The 27,870-nt window shown below is 43.5% G+C and overlaps 1 protein-coding gene across 7 annotated transcripts in view; it reads left to right on the top strand.

Moving 5' to 3' along the window:
- The window catches only part of samd11 (sterile alpha motif domain containing 11), a 168,944-nt gene that overhangs the window by 49,720 nt on the left and 91,354 nt on the right, over positions 1 to 27,870 (top strand). For 5 of the 7 annotated variants that reach the window (XR_010001387.1, XM_062965934.1, XM_062965933.1 and 2 more), the window contains exon 4: positions 19,471 to 19,521. The exons of the other annotated variants lie outside the window; for them this stretch is intronic. Coding sequence is in view for 4 of the 5 variants with exons in the window: in XM_062965934.1 (XP_062822004.1) it covers positions 19,471 to 19,521 (51 nt within the window). In the remaining variant the exon portion in view is untranslated. The remainder of the gene's footprint in view (positions 1 to 19,470; positions 19,522 to 27,870) is intronic. 7 annotated transcript variants of the gene reach the window in all.

The raw sequence follows: 27,870 nt of genomic DNA, 5'->3' as shown, positions 1-27,870 counted from the left end.
GTTTCCTGGAACATGCTGAACTGCTCTTCGCTTTTGTGGGGTGGGAAACTATTAGAGTTGTGCACGGAAACCATTTCATCCGTTCTTTCGTTACTTTCGTTCCTTCGGGAGCACATAACGGGAAGGCCCCTCTCCTTACAAAAATCAGGTCAACACGAAAGCTAACGGAATGGAAAGAGAGTGTGGCTGCTGGAGTGCACATGCGCCTGCCTGCAGCCGTGCGCCTCCTCTAGAGTAAGAAACAGCTTTAAGAACTTGCTTGCTTCCTTTGAATGCCTTGAAATGGAAAGAGAGTCTGGCTGCTGGCGTTCACATGTGCCTGCCTGCAGCCGTGCGCCTCCTCTAGAGTAGGAAACAGCTTTAAGAACTTGCTTGCTTCATTTGAATGCCTTGAAATGGAAAGAGATTGTGGCTGCTGGCATTAACATGCACCTGCCTGCAGCCGTGCGCCTCCTCTAGAGTAAGAAACAGCTTTAGGAACTTGCTTGCTTCATTTGAATGCGTTGAAATGGAAAGAGAGTGTGGCTGCTGGTGTGTACATGCGCCTGCCTGCAGCCGTGTGCCTCCTCTAGAGTAAGAAACAGCTTTAAGAACTTGCTTGCTTCATTTGAATGCCTTGAAATGGAAAGAGAGTGTGGCTGCTGGCGTGCACATGCGCCTGCCTGCAGCTGTGCGCCTCCTCTAGAGTAAGAAAGAGCTTTAAGAACTTGTTTGCTTCCTTTGAGTGCCTTGGAATGGAAAGAGAGTGTGGCTGCTGGCGTTCACATGCGCCTGCCTGCAGCCGTGCGCCTCCTCTAGAGTAGGAAACAGCTTTAAGAACTTGCTTGCTTCATTTGAATGCCTTGAAATGGAAAGAGAGTGTGGCTGCTGGCATTAATATGCACCTGCCTGCAGCCGTGCGCCTCCTCTAGAGTAAGAAACAGCTTTAGGAACTTGCTTGCTTCATTTGAATGCCTTGAAATGGAAAGAGAGTGCGGCTGCTGGTGTGCACATGCACCTGCCTGCAGCCGTGTGCCTCCTCTAGAGTAAGAAACAGCTCTAAGAACTTGCTTGCTCCATTTGAATGCCTTGAAATGGAAAGAGAGTGTGGCTGCTGGTGTGCACATGCGCCTGCCTGCAGCCGTGCGCCTCCTCTAGAGTAAGAAACAGCTCTAAGAACTTGCTTGCTCCATTTGAATGCCTTGAAATGGAAAGAGAGTGAGGCTGCTGGCGTGCACATGCCCCTGCCTGCAGCCGTGCGCCTCCTCTAGAGGAAGAAAAAGTTTTAAGAACTTGCTTGCTTCATTTGAATGCCTTGAAATGGAAAGAGAGTGTGGCTGCTGGTGTGCACGCATCTCCTCTAGAGTAAGAAACAGCAAAGATCTAGTAAATGCTATTGGAAATATATATGGTGGCTTCCTGGTTTGGGTTTCTCTGAGCAACTGTGGCGTTTGTAAGATCTTGTAATAGCAAGGCAATAAAAATGTAACGCAGCCGCGTCTCGTAGCCCTCCCCTTCCCCGGTGCGTGTCATTACAGCTATTTTTGCTCATCATTGCCATCATCATAGCCGCTAATGCACGAAGTTGCTTGGATTGTAGAGACGAGCCCTATAAAAACAAAGGAGTGGAAAGCAAAGGCATGTAATTGCTTTATATGTGTGTGTGTGGCTTGACAGCGGCTGAGCCATTTGCCTGAGATGGGATGGATTCCAACGAGAAGCTGGGCCTCCCTCCTCCTTCTTTTCCCCACCAACCCATGAAAGGTGCAACAACAAGCCTCCTGACTGCTGCTTCTCTTCTTCCTCCCTCTCCCTGAGCCGAGCCTGGAAGTGGGGGTGCTTTGGTGTCTTTGTGTTGTTGTGAAAGCTGGACAATAAGGAAAGCTGACAAGAAGGAAATCAATCAGGGTTGTTGTATGTCTTGTATGTCTTGTTGTATTTGAAATGTGATGTTGGGGAAAAGTTCTATGGACTGCTAAAAAAGAACCAACAACGGGTCCATTTGCAGATAAGGTCATAATTCTTTCGAGAAGCCAAAAAAGCTATCATATTTTGGACGTATCATGGGACATCATGATTCATTTGAGAAGAGGCTGGATTGTGTTTTCCTACATGGCAGGGCGTTGGACGAGATGGCCCTCTTCCTACTCTATGATTCTACGAAGAGGATATCGAGAAGGTCTCTCTTTCATAAAACTACCATAAATCAAAGACGGCTCAACAGCAACTAACAACAACACCCTAGCACTGAAACACCTTTTCACCCTGCACCACACCAAAGTCTAGTAGTTCTATCTAAAAAATGTTTATTGAAGAAAACAGGTAGAAAAGGAAGAGGGTCAGAAGAATAGAAAATACAAAATAACAATTATCCAAATATGACAAGGTACATAAAGTTAAGAGAGCCAAAATCCAACATAAATCCATGAACAAGAAAACAAAACTTTTTCAAGGCAAACACTTCAAGAAAATAAGGGCAGGGACTTAAGGATACTTGAGGATACTTGAGGATTCTTGAATCATGAACTTGAGGGCAGAGAAGGCCAAGAGATCCATCCCATAAGGCAACGTTGTCTCCTCTGAGAGGCGTGAAGCCAACACCAATTAATTGAAGACTGTCCTGTTAGCGAGTGTGTATAGCGGAACCAGCAGCGTCCAGTTAACACCATGTGCAAAAGACTCAGACCAGGCAGAGGAATTGAAAGAACAAGGAACTTTACTTGTTGAGTTGAAGTTAAGTAAACAGTTCAGCAATCGTACAATGTCCTTGTAGTTACATAGGATCAATAACTAATCAATCAGCATTCAGTATATCCAGCATAGCATATTTAAACTGCTACTTGACCGTAGCTAGAGAGCCTGTCTTTTCTGTGCTCTCCCTGCAAGCCCAGATTCCCAAATGACAAACCCAGCCATCTGCCAGCAAACCGATACATTGTTTGAGGCGTGGCTTGCCTCCGCAAAAGCTCAGCTCCCTTTTTTGCAGAGATCTTTTGCAAGCAACTTTGCAAGGATTTCTTTACACACACACACATAGCAATTTGGCGCAATATGTCCAAGTAGCCATGAAATCATGCCAGATGCACCTGTTCTTCAAGCTCTTATCATGGATTCTCTCAGAATGTCTAATTAGTCTATTTTTCACTCCCTCCATTCTCAAGCCTAATCTGGCTTCTCAGGAAAAACCCCTGTTGTCCAAAGGCCATTTCTCAAGAGAAATTGATCTTTCACTTCTTTCACTTTCTCCGGTTGCCTGGGAATGATCACAAGAATCCAAAACATCTCTCCTAACATTAGCAGACTCCTCACTTTGAAACCCATCAAACATTTCTGAAATGTCAGAAAAATCCTCTGCAGTTTGCTGAGCTAAAACAAACACAGGTTGCGACTAACAATTAGATGACGGTCTTAATGTTTTATTCTCGTATATAAATCCACTAGCTGTGCCCGGCCATGCGTTGCTGTGACAAAGTGGTGGTGGTATTGGTTAAAAATTGTTGTGTAATTTTTATTTCACGTTATTTGCATTTTTTTTATTAATTTTATTGTAAGTTATATTTTTATTTATTATATTTTATTATTTTCTTGTATTATTTTTAGTTATTTTCTGTTATTATAGTATTTTATTGTATTAATTTTTAGTGTTTTTTTATTATTTTTTATTGGGTTGCTACGAGACCAACTTGGAGGAGCTTAGCCTTCTAACTGGCAGCAATTGGATAAAAGCAATTATTCCTCTCTCTCTAATTAGGACTTTATTTTTCTTTTCTTTTTGTTGTATCAACCTAGAGGCGTGGATGATGGGTTGTGTTGTCAAATTTCGAGGTTGGGGGGCCTGTAGTTTTGTTGTTTTGCGGGTCGCCGTGATGCCATCACTCTTTTATATATATAGATTTTAATTAACCGTGGACTTTAAAAAAAATGAGTGATTTTATGCACCCTGGTTTCTAATAATAATTTGATACCCACCGTCGTTTTTCCTGTTGGGCTTCGAATGAAGAAACGCCGGAAAGTGTCCTACTTGCGTTCACCCAAAATAGAATCGAAGTCATATGGCGCTGTCTTCGTCTTCTATCTATGGCTGCACCCACTCATCAAGGAAAACGCATTTAGAAGCATCTACAGCACCCTGCGCAGTTCTTCTGAAGACACAGTGACACCCAAATGCATTTTAAGAACCAGCAGCCATTCTTTGCCAAATGGGACTTGGTCCATGTTTTTCTGGAAGATGGAAATGTTTCACTGGTGCCCTTCCGATGTTCTGGGAGCTGTGTTATTGAAGGCTTTCATGGCTGGGATCACAGGGTTGTTGTATGTTTCCCGGGATGTATGGCCATGTTCCAGAAGTATTCTCTCCTGACGTTTCGCCCACATCTATGGCAGGCATCCTCAGAGGTTGTGAGGAATATATGTCCATGTTCCAGAAGTATTCTCTCCTGACGTTTCGCCCACATCTGTGGCAGGCATCCTCAGAGGTTGTGAGGAATATATGTCCATGTTCCAGAAGTATTCTCTCCTGATGTTTCACCCACATCTATGGCAGGCATCCTCAGAGGTTGTGAGGAATATATGTCCATGTTCCAGAAGTATTCTCTCCTGATGTTTCACCCACATCTATGGCAGGCATCCTCAGAGGTTGTGAGGAATATATATCCATGTTCCAGAAGTATTCTCTCCTGATGTTTCACCCACATCTATGGCAGGCATCCTCAGAGGTTGTGAGGAATATATATCCATGTTCCAGAAGTATTCTCTCCTGATGTTTCGCCCACATCTATGGCAGGCATCCTCAGAGGTTGTGAGGAATATATGTCCATGTTCCAGAAGTATTCTCTCCTGATGTTTCACCCACATCTATGGCAGGCATCCTCAGAGGTTGTGAGGAATATATATCCATGTTCCAGAAGTATTCTCTCCTGATGTTTCGCCCACATCTATGGCAGGCATCCTCAGAGGTTATGAGGAATATATGTCCATGTTCCAGAAGTCTTTTCTCCTGACGTTTCGCCCACATCTATGGCAGGCATCCTCAGAGGTTGTGAGGAATATATGTCCATGTTCCAGAAGTATTCTCTCCTGACGTTTCGCCCACATCTATGGCAGGCATCCTCAGAGGTTGTGAGGAATATATATCCATGTTCCAGAAGTATTCTCTCCTGACGTTTCGCCCACATCTATGGCAGGCATCCTCAGAGGTTGTGAGGAATATATGTCCATGTTCCAGAAGTATTCTCTCCTGACGTTTCGCCCACATCTATGGCAGGCATCCTCAGAGGTTGTGAGGTATGGAGAAACTATAAACAGTTCTGGGAGCTGTTTGCTGAGAGAGGAGAGGAAGGGGACCCTAGGGACCCTTTGCGAGAGGCTCGGAAAGATTGATAGATGGGGTTAAGATGGGGTTGGATGTACGTTTTGAGATATTTGAGATGCCGCTTCATTTTGCCACTGGGTTTTGTTTGACTGAGAGTCTTTGCATTTTGTCGAGAGGGATGCCGCCTCCCTCCTTTATTCGAATCCTTTGCCTTCCCCCCTTCTTTCCTTTCCACTTTGCCTCCAGCGAGCCGGGTCAGTGCGCTGCTCTTCCCAAGGCTTCCATCTTCTAATAGCAAAATTGCCAGTCTTGGCGAAGGCTTTAATGGTTCGTGGCTGTCAGTCTGTCAGACGCATCCCGGCGCTCTTAAGTGGAAAGCTATTTCTGACATCCCTGAAGGCGGCTGCTCTTTGACTCTCTAATTGATTGGAGTTCAAACCAAAGCCCCCCTCCCATTATTTCCCACCCACCAGAGCATTTCCTGACACCTGTGAGATGCAGCTGGGTGCTCTGTGAGCTTTGCACAGGCCAGAAAAAGGTGATTTTTAGGGATCCGTCCTGTTTTCATGGGTGTTTATGGGGTGCTATATAGCAGCCTCCAGAGAAGAATGAACTTGCCACCTTGAGAAACAGAAATACAAATTAGGTGGCGGTATGCAAGGCCGGCCCTAGGTAATTTTCAAGTGTAGGCGAACAGAAATTTGGCGCACCCCCCCCCCCCAAACCAATCACTGAAAAATAAAAGCGTTGGATAAGCAAAAATGTTGGATTAAGGAAAAGCCTATTAAACATCAAATTACATTAAGATTTTACCAATTAAGCACCAAAACATCATGTTTTATAACAAATCAACAGGAAAAGCAGTTCAATACATGGTAATGTTATGTAGGAATTACTATACAGTAGAGTCTCATTTATCCAACATAAATGGGCCGGCAGAATGTTGGATAAGCATATCCAATAGCCTATTAAACATCAAATTAGGTTATGATTTTACAAATTAAGCACCAAAACATCATGTTATACAACAAATTTGACAGAAAAAGTAGTTCAATACTCAGTAATGCTATGTAGTAATTACTGTATTTACGAAATTAGCACCAAAATATCACGATATATTGAAAACATTCACTACAAAAATGCGTTGGATAATCCAGAACGTTGGATAAGCGAGTGTTGGATAAGTGAGACTCTACTGTATTTGCAAATTCAGCACCAAACATTGAACAGGGATATAGGGCAGTGTGGACTCAGATAACCCAGTTCAAAGCAGATACTGTGGGTTATTCGGCCTTGATATTCTGGGTTATATGGCTGTGTGGAAGAGCCCTGAGGGTCCTTCCACACAGCCATATAACCCACAATATCAAGGCAGATAATTAAAAGGCCACCGAAAGGGAATCTGGCCCCCGGTATTAAAATAAACTCTAAAATCAGGACAATAAATAAAGAACAACACTCTGAAAACAGGGGAAATCCAGACAGTAAACAATCAGGGACAGCTAACACCTCCCAAAAAAAGATTCTCCCAGGCAAGAAGAAGCCAGGCCTTGAAGCCACAGGGCCATTAAATGATAATCAAAGTGATTAATTACAACACTCACACCTGCTTCAAAGAAGAGTTCTTTCTCCCACCCTGGACCTTCTACAGATATATAAACCCCACTTACCTAGCTTCCAAGTTCCCACAGACCTCACAGTCTCGGATGGCCCCGAAGGCGGGCACTGGAAGGCCCAGCGTGGGCCCCGGAAGGCCCGAAGGAGAAGGAGGTGGGGGATGGCACCATCCTCCCGAGGGCCTCAACTGCGCCCCCGGGACGATGGCGCCACAGGCAAGTGCCTAATTTGCCTCGTGGTTGGACCGCCCCTGGCGGTATGTGCCATCGAATAGAGTTGTGCGTGGATCTGTTTTTAGCCGTTTCCTTCGACCAATCCTGCTTTTTCGAATTGTTCGGGTTCCCGAAACAGTGAGGGCCCACCTGTCATGGATTCCCATCCACAATGGGACCATGTGGCAGCCAATCTCGGCACCTCCTCCCCTATTCAGCATCAAAGTTTAATCTTTTTATATATTAATTATTTATTGCCCTTTGTCGCCGATATTGTTCGCCATAGTGATAGAACTACTTGCAAATGTAATAAGGAAAAATCTGAAATTAGAGGGACAGATTGACTCAGGACGATTGGCGTATCACTCAGAGAGAAATTTCAAGCATAACCAGCATTTCACAAGAACGTGTGGGTCACATGCAGTCATTGAATTCTTGACAGCAGAAGGTGTCACCTCAAAGGAGATTCTCAGAGAATGCAAGCTGTTTATGGTGATGGTGTTGATGTGAGTCCTGTTGGACGAGTAAGTTTAAAGATATTGATTTGGGAACATCTGGCTTGCAAACAAAGAGTTGGACGTCCTGTGACAGCAACCACCGAGTTTCACAAGCAAAAGGTTGACAGATTGATTCAGGACGATTGTTGTATCACTCAGAGAGAATTGTTGTATCACTCAGAGAGCATAATCGGCATTTCACAAGAACGTGTGGGTCACATTATTGCTTTGCTTGTCTATCGGAAGATCTGTGCACGATGGGTACTGCGAGACGCCGGTTGCGGAAACAGAGTGTCGACTTCTTCCGTGACGGCTTCAGAAAACTTGTTCAACGTTGGCAGAAATGTATCCAATGGCCTGGTGATGATGTGGAAAAGTGAATAGTGGTAGCTAAAGAGCACATTCTAAGGATTATTTCTGCATTTGATTTATTAAAATATTCCCATCCAAACCCAAGTAACAAAGGTGGAGGCATTACTCGTAGGAGAAAGGGAAATGATCTGCTTTTTAGGTAAATGCAGAAAAGGGAATATCTAAACTTCGGGTTTAGTTTTCCTTCTGGCCCAATTTTTCTAAGTCGTGATATTTCTTCCAGTCGCCCAGCTGCCTCTTGCCGCTGTCGCCGCTTCGTAATAATGACTGTCACCCTAATATATAAAATGCATTTAAGATCTGTCTGGGAAATGAACGCTGGATTTGATCCAGAGTGCCAGGAAGCGGCAGCCAGTCTAATGAGGACTTAGATTTGATAGCGAGCGGAAATGGCTACTTTATTGTGCCGTGGAAGAGGGTGGGCAGAGGAAAGTGGAGCCGGAGGTGGAGCGGGGCTGTTGGAAAAAGCCCTTGTTGTTGTCGAAGACTTTCATGGCCGGAATCACAGCGTTGTTGTGTGTTTTCCGAGCTGTATGGCCATGGTACGGAAGCACTCTCTCCTGACGTTTCGCCCGCATCTATGGCAGGCATACTCGAGAGGTTCGATGTGTTGTCAAAGACTTTCATGGCAGAATCAGAGGGTTGTTGTTTGTTTTCCGAGCTGTATGGCCATGCTCCGGAAGCATTCTCTCCTGACGTTTTGCCCACATCTATGGCAGGCATCCTCGAGCGGTTGGATGTGTTGTGAAAGGCTTTCATGGCGGAATCACAGCGTTGTTGTGTGTTTTCTGAGCTGTATGGCCATGCTGCGGAAGCATTCTCTTCTGACGTTTTGCCCGCATCTATGGCAGGCATCCTCGAGAGGTTGGATGTGTTGTCAAAGCCTTTCATGGCGGAATCACAAGGTTGTTGTGTGTTTTCTGAGCTGTATGGCCATGGTCTGGAAGCATTCTCTCCTGATGTTTCGCCCACATCTATGGCAAGCGTCCTCAGAGGTTGTGAGGAATATATGTCCATGTTCCAGAAGTATTCTCTCCTGACGTTTCGCCCACATCTATAGCAGGCATCCTCGAGAGGTTCGATGTGATGTCAAAGGCTTTCATGGCGGAATCACAGGGCTGTTGTGTGTTTTCTGAGCTGTATGGCCATGGTCTGGAAGCACTCTCTCCTGACGTTCCCCCAACATCTAAGGCAGGCATCCTCGAGACGTTCGATGTGATGTCAAAGTCTTTCATGGCGGAATCACAGGGTTGTTGTGTGTTTTCCGAGCTGTATGGCCATGGTCCAGAAGCATTCTCTTCTGACGTTTTGCCCACATCTATGGCAGGCATCCTCGAGAGGTTCGATGTGTTGTCAAAGGCTTTCATGGCAGGGTTGTTGTGTGTTTGGTCCGGAAGCATTCTCTCCTGACGTTTCGCCCACATCCTCACAACCTCTGAGGATGCCTGCCATAGATGTGGGCGAAACGTCAGGAGAGAATACAGCCTGGAAAACACAAAACAACCCAGAACATATGCAATTTACTAGTCACTACCATAGAAAGCCATGATAACCCTATCCAAGAAAGTTGAGCTGATGAGGTCTATCCTATCCTTGTCCCAAAGAACCCCAGAAACAGCCCTAAAAAAGCAAGACACCGAGCTAAAATGTGTTGATTTTCTTTACTGGGCTGTATAATAACAAGAAAGGAGATTCTCGGTGTCTTGTAGTGTGTGCGTCACCTCATTTTATCTTCTTCTTTTTTTTGCAACCAGTTACTGCCTCAGGTAAAACCACTTTTGTAGGTTCTTTGAAACAAAAAAAAAGCCAGCCAAATCCGTTTGGCCTGGAGGCAAAGAGTGGAACTGGTCCAGACGTGGGCCTCTACCAGTGGCACAAATGACTCCAAAAAGGTGGATTAATAGGGAGGGTTGCAGATGCAATGGATTGGCTCCAGTCCTCTCTCCAAGGCAGAATTGCAGCAGTATAGTTCCCTGTGTTGTCAAAGGCTTTCATGGCCGGAATCACTGCATTGCTGTGAGTTTTCCAGGCTGTATGGCCATGTTCCAGAAGCATTCTCTCCTGACGTTTCACCCACATCCATGCCAGGCATCCTCAGAGGTTGTGAGGTCTGTTGGAAGCTAGGCAAGTGGGGTTTATATATCTGTGGAATATCCAGGGTGAGAGAAAGAACTCTTGTCTGAGGCAGGTGTGAATGTTGTAATTGGCCACCTTGAATAGCATAATAATAACAATCTTCATCATCATCATCATCATCATCATCATCATAACAGTCGCATTAACGAAAAACAACAATTCGCTCCCCGGATTCGAACCTGCGACTTTTTGGTCTGCAAGTTCAGCAGCTCAGCGCTTTAACACACTGTGCCACCGGGGGCTAATAATAATAATAATAATAATAATAATAATAATAAAATACATCACACAGTCCTAGACACTTGGGAAGTGCTTGACTTGTGATTTTATCAGGAAAAGCTGATAAGGAGAAGACCTGGCTCTGGCTCACGAATGGGACCCTGAAGAAGGAGACAGAAGGCCTGATCCTTGCAGCCCAGGAGCAAGACATCAGGACAAAGGCAATTCAGGCCAAGATCGAAAAATCAGCTGATGACACAAAATGCAGACTGTGCAAGGAAAACGACGAAACCATGGATCATATCCTCAGCTGCTGTAAGAAAATTGCACAGACAGACTACAAACAGAGGCACAACTATGTGGCCCAAATGATTCATTGGAACTTATGCCTCAAGTACCACCTCCCAGCAGGAAAGAACTGGTGGGATCACAAACCTGCAAAAGTATTGGAAAATGAGCATGCAAAGATACTGTGGGACTTCTGAATCCAGACTGACAAAGTTCTGGAACACAATACACCAGACATCACAGTTGTGGAAAAGAACAAGGTTTGGATCATTGATGTCGCCATCCCAGGTGACAGTCGCATTGACGAAAAACAACAGGAAAAACTCAGCCGCTATCAGGACCTCAAGATTGAACTTCAAAGACTCTGGCAGAAACCAGTGCAGGTGGTCCCGGTGGTGATGGGCACACTGGGTGCTGTGCCAAAAGATCTCAGCTGGCATTTGGAAACAATAGACATTGACAAAATCACCATCTGCCAACTGCAAAAGGCCACCCTACTGGGATCTGCACGCATCATTTGAAAATACATCACACAGTCCTAGACACTTGGGAAGTGTTCGACTTGTGATTTTTTGATACGAAATCCAGCATGTCTATCTTGTTTGCTGTGTCACAATAAAATAATAATAGTGGCAGAGGACTCTTGCAAGTAAAACAAGCAGTCAAAGAAGAAGAACATGCCCCGGCAGAATATGTAAAGCAAAGTGAAGAACCTGCTTTGATTGAAGTCAAAAATCAGAAACTCCTCAAAGCACAGCAGACAAAAAAAACAGTACAAGAAAACTGCACTACAAACTAGAGCTGACAGCTGGCACAACAAAACATTGCATGGATAATCACACAGTCCTAGACACTTGGGAAGTGTTCGACTTGTGATTTTGTGATACGAAATCCAGCATATCTATCTCATATGCTGTGTCATAATAATAATAATAATAATAATAATAATAATAATAATAATAATATACTTTATTTATATCCCACCACCATCTCCCAAAGGGACTCACGGCGGCTCACAGAACACAAACAAAATACAACAAGTGCAAAACAAAAGAGAGACAATAGACATTAAAGTATTTAATAGCCTTGCAGCGTCAAAGCCTGGCTGCTTCTTGCACGGGGGAATCCTTTGTTGGGAGGTGTTAGCTGGCTCTGATTGTTTCCCGTCTGGAGTTCATTGTTTTCTGAGTGTTGTTCTTTATTAACTATCCTGATTTTGGAGGGTTTTTTTAAATACTGGTAGTCTCCCAACAAAGGATTCCCTCGGCAGGAAGCAGCCAGGCTTTGAAGCTGCAAGGCTATTCAATGCTAATAATCAAGGCGGTCAATGGCAACATTCACACTTGCCTCAAACAGACAAGAGTTCTGAAATATAAACCCCACTTGCCTCATTTCCAACAACCTCACAACCTCTGAGGATGCCTGCCGTAGATGTGGGTGAAATGTCAGGAGAGAATGCTTCTGGAACATGGCCATATTGGCTTGGAAGACACACAACAACCCTGTGATTCCACCATGGAAGCCTTTGAAAACACATCAAACCTCTCGAGGATGCCTGGCTGGAAAACTCTCAGCAACCCATTCTAGTTCCCGAGCAATGGGGGGTGGGAAATAATCTATTTATTTATTTTTTCGTGTCAGGAGCAACTGGAGTTCCTTCTGGAGTGAGAGAATTGGCTGTCTGCAAGGACGTTGCCCAGGGGATGCCCAGATGTTTTGATGTTTTACCATCCTTGTGGGAGGCTTCTCTTATGTCCCCCCATAGAGCTGGAGCTGATAGAGGGAGCTCATCCGCACTCTCCCCGGGTGGGATTCGAACCTGGAAGCTTTCAGGTCAGCAGCCCAACCTTCAAGTCACGAGGCTTTTATCCCCTAGGCCACTGGAGGCTATATCTAAATGATAAGAGCCATCTGGCCTGGGTTTTATGGCCAGCTCTGGTTTTTCAAGCCTGGGAAAGGACTATATAACAGTCCTTTCCCAGGAATGTGAGGAAGGGGAAAGGTAGGAGGTGGATATACTCGGGGTTTGGCGGGAATACGTCAGTTCTAGCTTCGTTTTCATCTTGTAAAGAAGGTCTTCAATAAAGCGTTTCCACGGAACTTCCTGTGTGAGCCTGTTTTGAGTCCTATAGCTTTCAAGAGCTGACTCACTTTCTCTATAGTTGCTGGTTGGATTTCTGCTTCTCTCCCTTTTCTTTTTCCTAAAAGAGTCAGTCAATGGGAAGCTTTTCCAATGCAGCCGTTTCCAAACTTTGCTTGTCTGCGCCACATGCAAACACCTCCCGCCGGCAGAGACAAACGCTCCCATCTGGTCTTTGCGGGACCCATCTGGGTGTCCTTATTAAACTCTTTGTAAGTGATTGCCAAATGGAAGAAAGAGCAGAGGGGAGAGAGAAACCGCTCCGCTCCTGTTGCCGCTGTTTGCTTGGCGTCGCCTTCCTCGGCCTCCCGCCTCCCCTTTCTTTTTTTAATTATTAGTAATTTATAAGGAACCGTCTTGGCTCCTCCATCCCACCCGAAAGACGCCGCTCGTGCGGCTTGATAGCTTGCAAATTATTAGTAATTTGATTTCAATTGAACGAGTAACCCGCTAAAGGGAAGCACACATTAGCCCCAGAAATCTAATTGGAGATAACACCATAGGAACGAGGGAAACGTGGAGCGGGTGCTTGGTTAAGCTGCTCGGAAAAAGGAGGGTGGGGGCGAGAGATGGAAGATAATTGGGATTTAATTTCATTTCTTACCTATTCATTTGTTTAAATATGGGTGTTTAATTATCCAGCACCGCAGATAGCTATGGTTGCCAAGCTCTGGAAAGGCACAGAGGAAAGCCTCGGATACTAACCTTTCTGGCTTTGATGTCAGGGCATTGGGGAAATGGTGTCAGTGGGGCACTTGGGGTATGAAGGTGTGACTTAGAAGCTTGTTGAGGAGTTGGGTTCTTTATGGTGGTAAGAGTTGGGGCTCACACATTACCCTGGAAATGAGGGTTTCCAAACATCGGGGTCTCCAAATGTTGTGGGCTATCTCCCACTTCCTTTTGTAGTTTATTCTTTCAGTTGCTTCCAGCTCTTCGTGACCTCATGGACCTTAAACCTATTTATTTACTATATTTTTACCACCAGCATTTCTGGATCTGGAGATGTGTGTTTGGGCAGGATAGGGCTGTCTATTAGGCTTGTGCAATAAAAATCAGAAGTTTCGGAAGTCATGAGAAAATCAGAAGTTTTGTAAGTCGGAAGCCATATTTGAAGTATTACAAGATTGTCATTAGGCTTGTGCAAAAAAAATCAGAAGTTTTGTAAGTCGGAAGCCATATTCGAAGTATTACAAGATTGTCATTAGGCTTGTGCAAAAAAATCAGAAGTTTTGTAAGTTGGAAGCCGTATTCGAAGTATTACAAGGTTGTCACTAGGCTTGTGCAAAAAAAATCCAAAGTTTCTGAAGTCATGAGAAAATCAGAAGTTTTGTAAGTCGGAAGCCATATTTGAAGTATTACAAGGTTGTCATTAGGCTTGTGCAAAAAAAATCAGAAGTTTCGGAAGTCATGAGAAAATCAGAAGTTTTGTAAGTCGGAAGCCATATTTGAAGTATTACAAGATTGTCATTAGGCTTGTGCAAAAAAAATCAGAAGTTTTGTAAGTCGGAAGCCATATTCGAAGTATTACAAGATTGTCATTAGGCTTGTGCAAAAAAATCAGAAGTTTTGTAAGTTGGAAGCCGTATTCGAAGTATTACAAGGTTGTCACTAGGCTTGTGCAAAAAAAATCAGAAGTTTCGGAAGTCATGAGAAAATCAGAAGTGACAACCTTGTAATACTTCAGATATGGCTTCCGACTTACAAAACTTCTGATTTTCTTATGACTTCTGAAACTTCCCATTTTTTTTGCACAAGCCTAATGACATCCCTATCTTGGCAAGATTTTTTTCAGGGAGGGAGTTTTCCTTTGCCTTTCTCTGAGGCTGAGAGAGTGACTTTCCCACAGTCATGCAGTGGGTTTCCATGGCTGAGAGGAGTCCCTTTGCTCAAGCCATTGCAGTGTGTTTCGTCTCTTCTGCACCATGTGTATCTTGTTGGATTATGGTTGTATGTGTATGAAATGTAAATCAAGTGTTTTCTGCTGTTTTGCAAGAGTCTGTGTTTCAGTAATGAAACAGTTAACAGCAGGCTAGTTTTGACTGACAGCCTGTTTATTTATTTATTTACAGTATTTATATTCCGCCCTTCTCACCCCGAAGGGGACTCAGGGTGGATTACAATGAACACATATATGGCAAACATTCAATGCCAACAAACAACATATATAGACAGACAGAGAGGCATTTAACATTTTTTTCCAGCTTCACGATTCCGGCCAAAGGGGGAGCTGTTGCTTCACTGTCCACTAGTGGCTGTACTTCCTCATTCCTTTCCTCATGTTCTGCTGGCAGTTTTATGATGTTGTAAATTAGTTAAATTAGCCTCCCACATAAAGCGTACCTAAATTTCCCTACTTGACAGATGCAACTGTCTTTCGGGGCTGCATAGGTCAACAGCAAGCGGGGCTATTTAATGGTCAGGGGCTTTACCCGACTCGGGCTTCGAACTCATGACCTCTCATCAGTAGTGATTTATTGCAGCTGGTTACTAGTTGTCACTGCAATGACCTATCAGGCATGATTTCCGGCCTTTGGAGGTTGGAACTTCCTTCGAACTGAGGAATGTGCTTTCTTATCTCTGTGTTGTTGAGCTGGTGCTTGCCGAGGCGAGAGGCTAAAGAAAAATGCCAGCTCAGAGCGATGGCTTTTGCTGTGCTTTGTAGATATTGAAATAAATGTTTGGACTTCAGACTACGGATGTGTTTGAGTCTGACATTTGAACAGAGGAATTGGTGAGGCAGACGACTGCAACCAATTCATCAGGGTGCTGGAGAAGATGATTGATGGAGTCTGAAGAAACCCACCCAGCGCGCACACTGCCTACAACAGGCGAAGGCCAATTGCAGCTGCCTCTAGAATCCATTACAGAGAGAAAAGGGGATCTTCTGGATCAGGGTTGAGGATATTAAAGCACAGGCTTGGGTTAGATCTTGGCTCCCAAATGGCAGAGGACTTGCATGAACCCTTTCCGACTTGACATATCAACTCACTCCATCCATAAGCGAAGAGGAAGCAGGGGACGGGGGATACCTGTTACCTGGAGGGGGGGAAAAACCTCATTCGTGTCCCTGCTGCTTGTCCGCATCTAAATTTAGGCAGCCGCTTGTCTGGAATCTTGTCTCTGCCGCTCGCAGGCAGAACACGCCGAATTAATTTCAGAGGTGCGGAAAGGGCTAATGATTTATTTACAGCTGGAGGGAGGCAGGCGGGATGGGAATGAGGGAGCCGAGCCGCCGCGGCAGCCTTTGGGCTTCCTGTATCTACGCTGCCGCCGTCCCTCGGCGTCTCGTGCTTCCTGCCAGCGCATCCAATTACTCCGAGGCATAATCTCTCACCTCCACCAGCCTCCTTTCTCCCTTTTAATGTGGCCACATGCCATGCGCTTCCAGCACATGCAGATCTCTCTCTTAAAGCAGTGGGGCAGAAACACTTCAGTCTTGGTGCAGGCAGGGTATTTCCTCGTCTCCTTGTAGCAAAAATATAACTACGTTGGAAGAGAAAAGTGGGATAATTCTCACCATCATCAAGTGCCCAACAATATTCTGGGTTGTGTTTTTTTTTGCTACCATACAACCAAATTGGCTTGCACACTTTTCCTTTGTATTAGCTGCCTATGTAAGGTAAAGGTTTCCCCTGACGTTAAGTCCAGTTGTGACTTAATGGAGTCCATCTCCATTTCTAAGCCGAAGTGCCGGTGTTGTCCGTAGACACCTCCAAGGTCATGACTGCATGGAGCACCGTTACCTTCCTGCCGGAGCGGTACCTATTGATCTACTCACATTTGCACGTTTTTGAACTGCTAGGTTGGCAGGAGCTGGGGCTAACAGTGGGAGCTCATTCCGCTCCCGGGATTTGAACCTTTTGGTCCGCAAGTTCAGCAGCTCAGTGCTTTAACACACTGCACCACCAGTGCCTATGTCAATGATGGGCAACCTTTTGCGCTTGGTGTGTCAAAATTCACCAAAAAAACCTAGCATGACTTGGGTGGTGTGTCACTTTAAGAAAAGAAAAACCATAATTTTGCAATATGTATAGTTTAAATAACAAAAATATAAAATTGTAATATGTAACTGTATTTAATAAATCAAAAACTATTTACTACCATTATTTCCATGTACAACAATCTAGGGTATCTCTTGCAGTTTCTCTCTATTCTAGTTTCAATGTAGTCATGAATAATGAATAATAATATAATAGTAATAATGTGATAATATATTACACTAATAATAGAATGATATAATAATTATATAATAATAATAATAATAAAATTATATATATATAGGTTGGCCATCACTGGCCTATGTATTGTTATAGTATTTATTTATTTACTGTGTCAGAAGTGATTGAGGATACAGTTATCATGGATTTAAAAACACAAACGAAGTTAAAAACTTGGCATTATACTAGATTTCCTTTGATCAGAAGCTGGTCACTTGGAGTGTTTCTGGTGTCACTGTAAGAAAGTCCTCCACTGTGCATGTGGCAGGGCTCAGGCTGCATTGTAGTAAGTGGTCTGTGGTTTGCTCTTCTCCACACTCACGTGTCACAGACTCCCCATTTTTAAAGATTGGTTCTGCATCTCGTGGTGCCAGAGCACAATCTGTTCAGTGCCTTCCAAGTCAACCCATCTTTTGTGTGTCCAGGAGGAGTTTCTCATTTGGTATCAGCCACGGATTGAGGTTCTGGGTTTTAGCCTGCCACTTTTGGACTCTTGCTTGCTGAGATGTTCCTGTGAGTATCTCTGTAGATCTTAGGAAGCTGTTTCTTCATATAAGTCATTGGCATGCTGGCTGATATCTGAACAGAGGGTGGGCTGGAGATATCAATGCCTTGGTCCTTTCATTATTAGCTGCTACTTCCCAACAGATATCAGGTGGTGCAATACTGGCTAAACAGTATAATTTCTCCAGTGGTGTTGGACATAGACATCCTGTGATAATGCGGTGAGTCTCATGAAGAGCCACATCCTCTGTTTTAACATGGTGAGATATATTCCACACTGGGCATGTGTATTCAGCAGCAGAGTAGCAAATCACAAGGGCAGATGTCTTCACTGTATTTGGTTGTGATCCCCAGGTTGTGCCAGTATGATATTATTTCTAGCACCCACTTTTTACTTGATATTCAAGCAATGCTTCTTGTAAATCAGAGCACGGTCCAGAGTGGCTCCCAGGTGTTTTGATGTGCTGCAATACTCCAGTGGGATTCCTTCCCAGGTGATCCTCAGGGCTCAAAATGCTTGTCTGTTCTTAAGGTGAAAAGCTCACGTCTGTGTTTTAGATGGATTAGGAATCAGCTGGGTTTCCCTGTAATAGGCAGTAAGAGCACCTAAAGCTTCAGAGAGCTTCTGTTCAACCATTTCAAATTTCCCTGCTTGAGCGGTGATGGCACGATCGTGAGCATAGATGAAATTCTCTGTCTTTTCTGGCAGTGGCTGGTCTGAATTTTAGATGGATTAGGAATCAGCTGGTGTTCCCTGTAATAGGCAGTAAGAGCACCTAAAGCTTCAGAGAGCTTCTGTTCGACCATTTCAAAGCTTCCTACTTGAGCAGTGATGGCACAATCGTCAGCATAGATGAAACTCTGTGTTTTGGATGGATTAGGAATCAGCTGGTTTCCCTATAATAGGCAGTAAGAGCACCTAAAGCTTCAGAGAGCTTCTGTTCGACCACTTCAAAGCTTCCTACTTGAGCAGTGATGGCACAATCGTCAGCATAGATGAAACTATGTGTTTTGGATGGATTAGGAATCAGCTGGTTTCCCTGTAATAGGCAGTAAGAGCACCTAAAGCTTCAGAGAGCTTCTGTTCAACCATTTCAAAGCTTCCTACTTGAGCGGTGATGGCACAATCGTCAGCATAGATGAAATTCTCTGTCCGTTCTGGCAGTGGTGGTCATTTGTGTAGATGTTAAACATTGATGGAGCAAGTACACTCCATTCTTCTGTTTCTCTGACCCTGGAACTCAACAAAAAAGCTCCTGTTCTGTAGCAGATTTCCTATCAAGCGGGTGAGTTGGTAAGAGGATGGGATAAATCTGGACAAAACTCTGTTAAAATGCCTTTCAAAAGTACAGTAGAGTCTCACTTATCCAAGCTTCTGGATAATCCAAGCCATTTTGTAGTCAATGTTTTCAATATAACATGATATTTTGGTGCTAAATTCGTAAATATAGTAATTACAACATAACATTACTGCATATTGAACTGCTTTTTCTGTCAAATTTGTTGTATAATATGATGTTTTGGTGCTTAATTTGTAAAATCATAACCTAATTTGATGTTTAATAGGATTTTCCTTAATCCCTCCTTATTATCCAACATATTCGCTTATCCAAGCGTCTGCTGGCCCGTTTAGCTTGGATAAGTGAGACTCTACTGTAATGGGAAACTCATATTCATTACTCCAGTAAAGCTCTCTCTTGACTTCTTTAGCACAAATCTTGAACCAGAAGCAGGGAAAACGTGTAAGGAACAAGACTAGATTCCTATACAACACAAAACCAAAAAGCACTGAATGCCAGTGATATAGAACCCTTATATATCTATGACTATACTCAAAAGATGTGAAAATGTTGCACTTACCTTGGTTGAGGCTTTGTTTCTCTGCGTCGTAATGTCATGTTGGGCCCCAGCGACTGAAAGCTCTTTTCTCTCTCTCTCTTTCTCTTTCTGTCTTCTTTCTCTCTTCCTTTCTCAACAGGATCCACGCACATTGGGATCTGAACATCTCTTTCCACGAGACCTCTTGCAGGTACCAATTTGGGGGCCATTCTTCTTCTTTGTATGGTAGGCCACGGCTTTCTTTGATAATGCATTGGGAAAATGGCATTGCAGAATACTGTGAAACCTTTCAGAGGGTCTATGTGGTTGCAATAGGCAGTAAGAGCACCTAAAGCTTCAGAGAGCTTCTGTTCAAGCATTTCAATGCTCCCTGCTTGAGCAGTGATGGCACAATCGTGAGCATAGATGAATTTCTCTATCTCCTCTGACAATGTCCCTTCATATAGATGTCGATATGATATACCTTTTGTATCAATAATTGCTTCTCGCTTTCCAACTTTCATTTCCATCTCGGCTCTTTGAACAAACCCAGTGAAAAAATTAAAAATGATAATGTGATTTTGTTTGTGAGAGGTCCTATGCCCCTATTTTATTATTTATAAGCAGGAAACAACCAAGTTATGGCAACCAGGTAATAATAATAATAATAATAATAATAATAATAATAATAATAATAATAATAATAATAATAAATCACACAGTCCTAGACACTTGGGAAGTGTTCGACTTGTGATTTTTGTGATACAAAATCCAGCATATCCATCTTGTTTGCTGTGTCATACAATAATAATAATAATAATAATAATAATAATAATAATAATAATGATAATACATCACACAGTCCTAGACACTTGAGAAGTGTTCGACTTGTGATTTTGTGATACGAAATCCAGCATATCTATCTTGTTTGCTGTGTCATACAACAACAACAATAATAATAATACATCACACAGTCCTAGACACTTGGGAAGTGTTCGACTTGTGATTTTGTGATACGAAATCCAGCATATCTATCTTGTTTGCTGTGTCATACAATAATAATAATAATAATAATAATAATAACAATAAATCACACAGTCCTAGACACTTGGGAAGTGTTCGACTTGTGATTTTGTGATACGAAATCCAGCATATCTATCTTGTTTGCTGTGTCATACAATAATAATAATAATAATAATAATAATAATAATAATAATAATAATAATAATAATATATTTGTATTCTACCCTATCTCCCCAAGGTTTTCTTAGCAATAGTTGTTGGGACAAGATTGCAGTGGCCTTCCTTGGAGGCTGAGAGTTGTGTTGTGTCCGACTCTGGGGGGTTGGTGCTCATCTCCATTTCTAAGCCGAAAAGCCAGACTACATTAAATAAGTCACCAAACTTATTTTAAACCGACTTAAAAATGAACAATTGAGTCTCCTGGATCCCCTCAACCTAGGATCAATCTTCCCTGTGCCTCATCAAAGCACAGACTGAATCCCTTTTTTAAACTCTGTCAGGGGAAAACCTTTACCTTTTTTTTTTTACTTCTTCAACAAAATGGCAGTGGACTCCGCCCACTTCTCCATGGCAACCAGCCTCTGAGTGCTGAGATGCAATAACTGTAATACTTACCCTTTTAAAACACAAACACACAATTAAACATAACATCTGTAGACCAAAATGCATATTTCATTACAGTGCTCATCTCCATTTCTAAGCCGAAGAGCCGGCGTTGTCCGTAGACACCTCCAAGGTCATGTGGCCACTGGCATGACTGCATGGAGTGCCGTTACCTTCCCGCCAGAGCAGTATCTATTGATCTATTCACATTTGAATGTTTTCGAACTGCTAGGTTGGCAGGAGTGGTTATTTCAGGAAAGATATTCTTCTTTGCAAACAAAAGTTAAACACTGCTTGCATTTTGCCCAGTAAGAAATAGACGGCAGCGACAACAGAGACACAATGGGAAGATTTCACATGTGTGTCTTTCATGTCAAGTTGGTGTCATAAATCCACACCTTTTTGTTCCCACTCGGAACAGGAAATCTTTTGTGAAACGCTTCCCACACCGGTCTGCGTTACGGGAGGAGACGTTGCGGGCCAGCTTGTTTTTCCAGGGAAGCTTGACCCATTATCGCAAATTGCCTCATCGTAATTTCCCCATAATTTGAGGCGGTCGGCGGGGGAGATCGGTGGGACGCAGCTTGGGACCGGTGCCCCATTAGGGCCGTGCGTTGTGCGCCTCTTGTCTTGCTGCCAGCGAGTCTTTGTATTAATAGCCACATTGTGCTGTGGTCAGGGGATGATCGATAGCGCAGGTGCTTGATGGATGTGGAGAGGGAAGATTTATAGGCACCGGTGGCATGGAGGGCAAGCCGATGGAGATCGACAGCGAGGGGTGGGAGGAAGGGAAGGGGGGAAGGCCGGGAAGAAAGAGCCCTTCTGTCGAAGAAAAAGGTCTCTTGTTCCCATCATTGAACCTGACCCTTGTGCCCGAACTCTGGCTGGACTGTGCTCTCTGTGTGCGGAGACGCAATTGGCTCATGGCAAGCCCAAGAATTTCAGAGGGTTTTTTTAGGCAGATGCGGTTTGTCATTGCCTTCCTTTGAAGGATAGCCTCCAGCCTCTGCTCTTTCTTGGATTTCTTCCATTATTGTACTAACCTGTTTAGTAGACATGTCCAAAAAATCGTTTTGAATCGTATATCGGAATTATTTCAGAATGTTCTCACTTTTTGATACGCATTCCGAGACATTGTCTCACAGCGCAACCAGCAATGTAATTCGAACCATTGTTGGCCCATTCTCTAATTGTCTCTTAATGTTTCGTTGATTCCCCGCCCCCCCAAAAAAATTTTTTTAAATATATTTTTGTTTCTGCAACCCACCTTGAATGGGAGCTTAGCGCAGCCTAACATGGCTGCCGCTCCCCGGCCAATCAGAAGCTTCCACGATGGACGCAAAGGTGGGGGCTAACGTCCTCTGCGTCCACATGGAAGATTGCCATACAAGGCCGGTGTGTAGCAATTGCGCATGCGTGTCCGCCATTTTAGAAACATTTAGAATCATTACGAATTTTCGGAAATATCCGAAATTTTTGGGTGAAAAAATCGGAAATACTTTCTATATCGAAGCGCCAGCGCCCCCCACTTTAGAAACGAGAATTGAAACTTTTTTTCATCAATCGGACATGCCTGCTGTTTAGCTTCCAAGACCAGTCCAGTTCTCCTCAAAACCCACCAGTATTCAAATTTGGGCATATCAGATATTCATGCCAAGCTTGGTCCAGATCCATCCTTGTTTAGGTTCATAGTGCACTCTGGATGTAGGTGAACTACTTACTTTACTTAGGCGATCCCTCGTAGTTCGAGGACGATTGTCTTCCATCTCTATTGTCTTTGGGTTGTGTCCGTAGGTGGCTGAAGAGACCTATTCTTGATGTGCATGTTCTCCCGCAGTGAGGACATCGGTTTCCAGGTGGAAGGCGGTCCCAGTCAGGGTTGGCTTTGTTGGGAACCTAGGAGCTGTTAAGCTCAAATCACCCTCTTTATGAGGTAAATTCCCAGGAAAAATAGCAGAGCGTGTGGAAGCATTTCTTCCAATGCAGCAGAAAACTTACATGGAGTGAGTTTAGGAAAGCCTCTGTCTCTTCAGGATGGCAAAGGACCGCAAAACCAGCTTTGAGGTAAAAAGAAATCTATTGATGGATAGAAAGGTTTGGAGCTAACTAGCTTATCTAATCTGGTCTAAGACAGGTAGATGGATAAAAATAACAAAGATCTAGATAGCTACATCTTGATTACAAGAGGGGACAAAATGCGTCCTCTCTGTGAAACAAAGCAGGAAGAACGAATGGCGACTCCCAATTGAGGAAGTAACATCAACCTCTAGGAGAGATCACATTTCTAAAGCATCAAAGGATGGAGTTGATCTAAACAGGACAGGAAGAAGAAAATAATAGTGAAGCCTATAAAGCATGCATAGGACTGTGGGAAGGTGTCCCTAACTTGGTTCTCTAGGCTTCCTATCTAACCATAGAGACTTAGGCAGTGCAGTATGACACATTTCCAACAGGCTTGAAGGGCCTTCCTCTTGGCACGCTTCTCCCTTAAGCCCTCCATTTGTGCCTCTTCGAACTCCGCAGCACTGCTGGTCACAGCTGACCTCCAATTAGAGCGCTCAAGGGCCAGGGCTTTCCAGTTCTTAGTGTCTATGCCACAGTTTTTTAGCCCATCTTTAAATCTTTTTTCCTGCCCACCAACATTAAGTTTCCCGTTCTTGAGTTCTGAGTAGAGTAACTGCTTTGGGAGACGGTGATCGGGCATTTGGACAACGTGGCCAGTCCAGCGAAGTTGATGACGTAGGAGCATAGCCTCAATGCTGGTGGTCTTTGCTTCTTCGAACACGCTGACATTTGTCCGACTGTCTTCCCAAGAGATTGGCAGGATTTTTCTGAGGCAACGCTGATGGAAACACTTCAGGAGTTGAGTGTGATTTCTGCAGACCGTCCACGTTTCGCAGGCGTACAGCAGGGTTGGGAGGACAATGGCTTTGTAAACAAGCACCTTGGTCTCTCTACAGATGTCCCGGTCATCAAACACTCTCTGCTTCATTCGTAAAAATGCTGCACTCGCAGAGCTCAAGCGGTGTTGTATTTCGGTGTCGATGTTGACTTTTGTGGAGAGGAGGCTGCCAAGGGAGTGGAAATGGTCAACGTTTTCTAATGTTACACCATTAAGGGCATAGACATCCTGTGATAATGTGGCATGTCTCATTAAGGGCCACATCCACTGTTGAACATGGTGAGGTATGTGTTGTCGAAGGCTGGACTCACAGGGTTGTTGCTCGTCCTGGATCGCTCTTCTAAAGTTTTGCAAGAAGCAAAAAAATGGTCGCCATAACCTTCCTTGCAAGCATTTGCAAAACAGAAGAGCGATCCAGGACGAGTGTGGGGGAAAGTTGAGCGCATGCACATGCGCAGCTGGTTGAGGACGCAAGCCAAGTGGCAAAGTTTGGTGGGGAAGGACTTTCCAGACTCTTTTATCACTATGAGAAGTGCCTAGATTTCAATGGTGACTATGTTGAGAAGTGGTATTTGAGTCTGGCTTTCAACTGCATATGGTAAATGTTTTCTCCTATACTTTGATCATTTTTAATTCCAAAACGTAATCTACTTTCTGGATAGCCCTCGTAGAAGGCACTTTTTAGACTCCTAGATGAAAACATCACCAATGCAGCCCTGGCTTGTAATGCTCTTAGTTTAGTATCCAAACTTTCTCATACTCGTCGGACCCTTTCCTGGACTAGTTTCTTACCCTCTCTGTTTACTGTTTGGATGCTCCTTTGCCAGGCCGGAGAGCCTTGACCCAAATCCTTGAGTTGCTCGTCCAAAGGTTTTATCCTCCCAGGGCTGTTCTATCCACTATCGACTGTAGAAGAAAGGAATTGGCAGCGATTAGGGTTTTTTTGTCCTGCTGTGCGCAAGGCGATAAGTGCCAGTGTGGGCACTGCATGTGAGAAGGAGGTAAGGGGCTTGGATCAAGTTGAGCTGTCAGATTCTCTCAAAGCTCTATCCCGCTCTTTCAGCTGACTCAGAGGTCCTGGTTTTACCTTCCCAGGAGATTTGAGAGGCACTGACCTTGCTGGCTGGCTCAAAGCCTTTTCACCGGTCCGTGGAAATCTGTGTTTTGATAGGTGACAGCATGAGGCAGTCCAAATGGCATTGTCCGTGGAGAGAGAGAAAACCTTCAGATCGCCTTCTTTTGCAAATTTAACAAAAATATTTGCAAACCCAAACCAACCCAGCTCCCCATTTGGGTCTCCACAACACGTTTGGACTTTGCCTGCCCTGTGAAGTAATAATTAGCAGACTTGATGGCTTTAAGACAGGATCTGGGATTCAGCAAATTCATGATTCTTTTTAGATGTTGGTCAGAAGGGCAGCGAGATTCATATGTGATGATGATGGTCGTTTATTCAGTTTTAACTTTGCCCTTTTTCAGAGTTCCGGTAAGGGTCGTTTTCTGCCTTTTGTGTAATACAGTAGAGTCTCGCTTATCCAACGTAAACGGGCCGGCAGAACGTTGGATAAGTGAATATGTTGGATAATAAGGAGAGATTAAGGAAAAGTCTATTAAACATTAAATTAAGTTATGATTTTAGAAATTAAGCACCAAAACATCATGTTAGACAACAAATTTGACAGAAAAAGTAGTTCAATACACAGTAATGCTATGTAGTAATTACTGTATTTACGAATTTAGCACCAAAATATCATGATCTATTGAAAACATTGACTACAAAAATGCCTTGGATAATCCAGAACGTTGGATAAGCGAGTGTTGGATAAGTGAGACTCTACTGTATTTGTAAGCCAAGTCTAGGACAGAGCTGGTAGATGTCAGGTAGTGCAGATTATAAATCTATATCTATATCTATCTATCTATATAATAAAAGTCAATGTTTGTATGCGGGTATGTATGTGTGTATGTATGCAAGTATGTGGCAGCTTTCTGATTGGCCGCCACTATCACAGGCCACTGTGACCACCAGGAACGACAGACCTGGCCCAAACTTGACATGCTTAATCTCCATGATGCACTTTATGTCCTGGTGCCATTTTTGGGATGCTGGACCATGGGTGATGGGATTTGTAGTACTTTCAATCGCTACGATTCCCACAAGCCACTCCGAAGCCCGCCAGTGACGGAACTGGACCTAACTTGGTACACAGAACCACCATGAACCCCTTTACATCCTGGGGAAGATTGGGGGAGGATGGACCAAGTAGCTTCACTCATTTCTTGTTCTGGGAGTTGTAGTTCACCCTTATCTAGACAGCCCTGAACCCAGCCAATATCGGATCTGGACCAAACTTGGCACACGGCCTCATCATGCCCAACTGTGCATACAGGCAGGGTTTCGGGGTGATTGTCTTTTGCCTCTGGGAGTTGTAGTTCACCCTTATCCAGACAGCATTTGTAAAGATGTTTTTATTAAATATAACTGCTTCCACCAATGTAAAGATGTTTATAATGCTGCCACCAAATGTAAAGGGGATTATTAACGCTTGACACCACTTTGGGAAGATGCAGCCACCAAATACTCAGAGAGGAGAACTTTTAAATTTTGTTTTTCTTTCTTCTTCTTATTCGCTTAGATAGTAACACAACTCAGTTCATAATATATGTGACAGAGGCTTAGATGTCTGAGGAACAATAACAAGTTTATTCAGGCACAGAGCTTAGTGGTTACAATAACGTTTCTCCTTAGAGGCACTTTGATTAACAGTTGCAAAGCTAGAATGAGGTGATTCAAACTCCTTAAAATGTCGCTTCTTTCTCTACTGCTTTTAAACCGCAGTCACCCTGTGATACACAATCACAGATTCTCTGTTCCTTATCAGGACACAGATTGCATTAAATAACTCACCAAACTTATTTTAAACTGACTCAAAATAAGCAATTGAGCCACCCTGATCCCTTCAACTTAGGATCAGTCTTCACTGTGCCTCATCAGAGCACAGACTGGCTGCTTTTATTTAAACCTGCACTTTTCTAACAAAACGGCAGTTGGCTCCGCCTACTTCTCCATGGCAACCAACTCCTGAGTGCAGAGATGCAATAACTGAAATATCGACCCTTTTAAAACTCAACTACACAATTAAACATAACATCTGTAAACCCAAAAATTGTGGGCGAAACGTCAGGAGAGAATACTTCTGGAACATGGCCACACAGCCCGAAAGACATACAACAACCCAAAAATTCATTGCAGTGTTGAACCCAGCTGACGACTGATCTGGACCAAAATTAAGTGATATTTCCTCACACCCCAAAACAAACAGTGCCTTCTTCTAATAACCGCCGGGTCCCCAAGCTAGTAAATAAATAAATATTAAAGATTGATGGAGCGATTCTATTGTGATCTTAGGCATCTGTTGCAACTATTAGAGCAGCTACTCTTAAGGCCTGAGTGGACACACTCTAGAGCAGGGGTCCTCAAACTTTTTAAGTGGAGGGCCGATTCATGATCCCTCAGATTGTTGAAGGGCCGAATTATCATTTGGAAAAAAAAAATGAACGAATTCCTATGCTCACTGCACATGTCTTATTTGTAGTGCAAAAAAACGCCTCCAGCAACAATTACTTATTAATTTATTTACTACATTTATACCCCACCCTCTCTCACCCCGAAGGGGACTCAGAGCGGCTTGCAAGTTGTATGTACATACAATACATTATATTATTACATAGCACAATATTAGCATTATATAATACTATATTGTACTATACCATTATACCGTAATATTATTAGTAATATGACATTTAATATATAATATATAATTAATATTATTATATTATACAATATTATTATATTGTATTACAGTAGAGTCTCACTTATCCAACATTTGCTTATCCAACGTTCTGGATTATCCAACGAATTTTTGTAGTGAATGTTTTAAATACATCGTGATATTTTGGTGCTAAATTCATAACTACAGTAATTACTACGTAGCATTACTGCATATTGAACTACTTTTTCTGTCAAATTTG

The sequence above is a fragment of the Anolis carolinensis genome, unplaced genomic scaffold (genome assembly GCF_035594765.1).
Source record: "Anolis carolinensis isolate JA03-04 unplaced genomic scaffold, rAnoCar3.1.pri scaffold_15, whole genome shotgun sequence".
In the NCBI taxonomy this organism is placed as follows: domain Eukaryota; kingdom Metazoa; phylum Chordata; class Lepidosauria; order Squamata; family Dactyloidae; genus Anolis; species Anolis carolinensis.
Note: the sequence above shows the minus strand (reverse complement) of the source record. Positions and strands in the feature narration are given on the sequence as shown.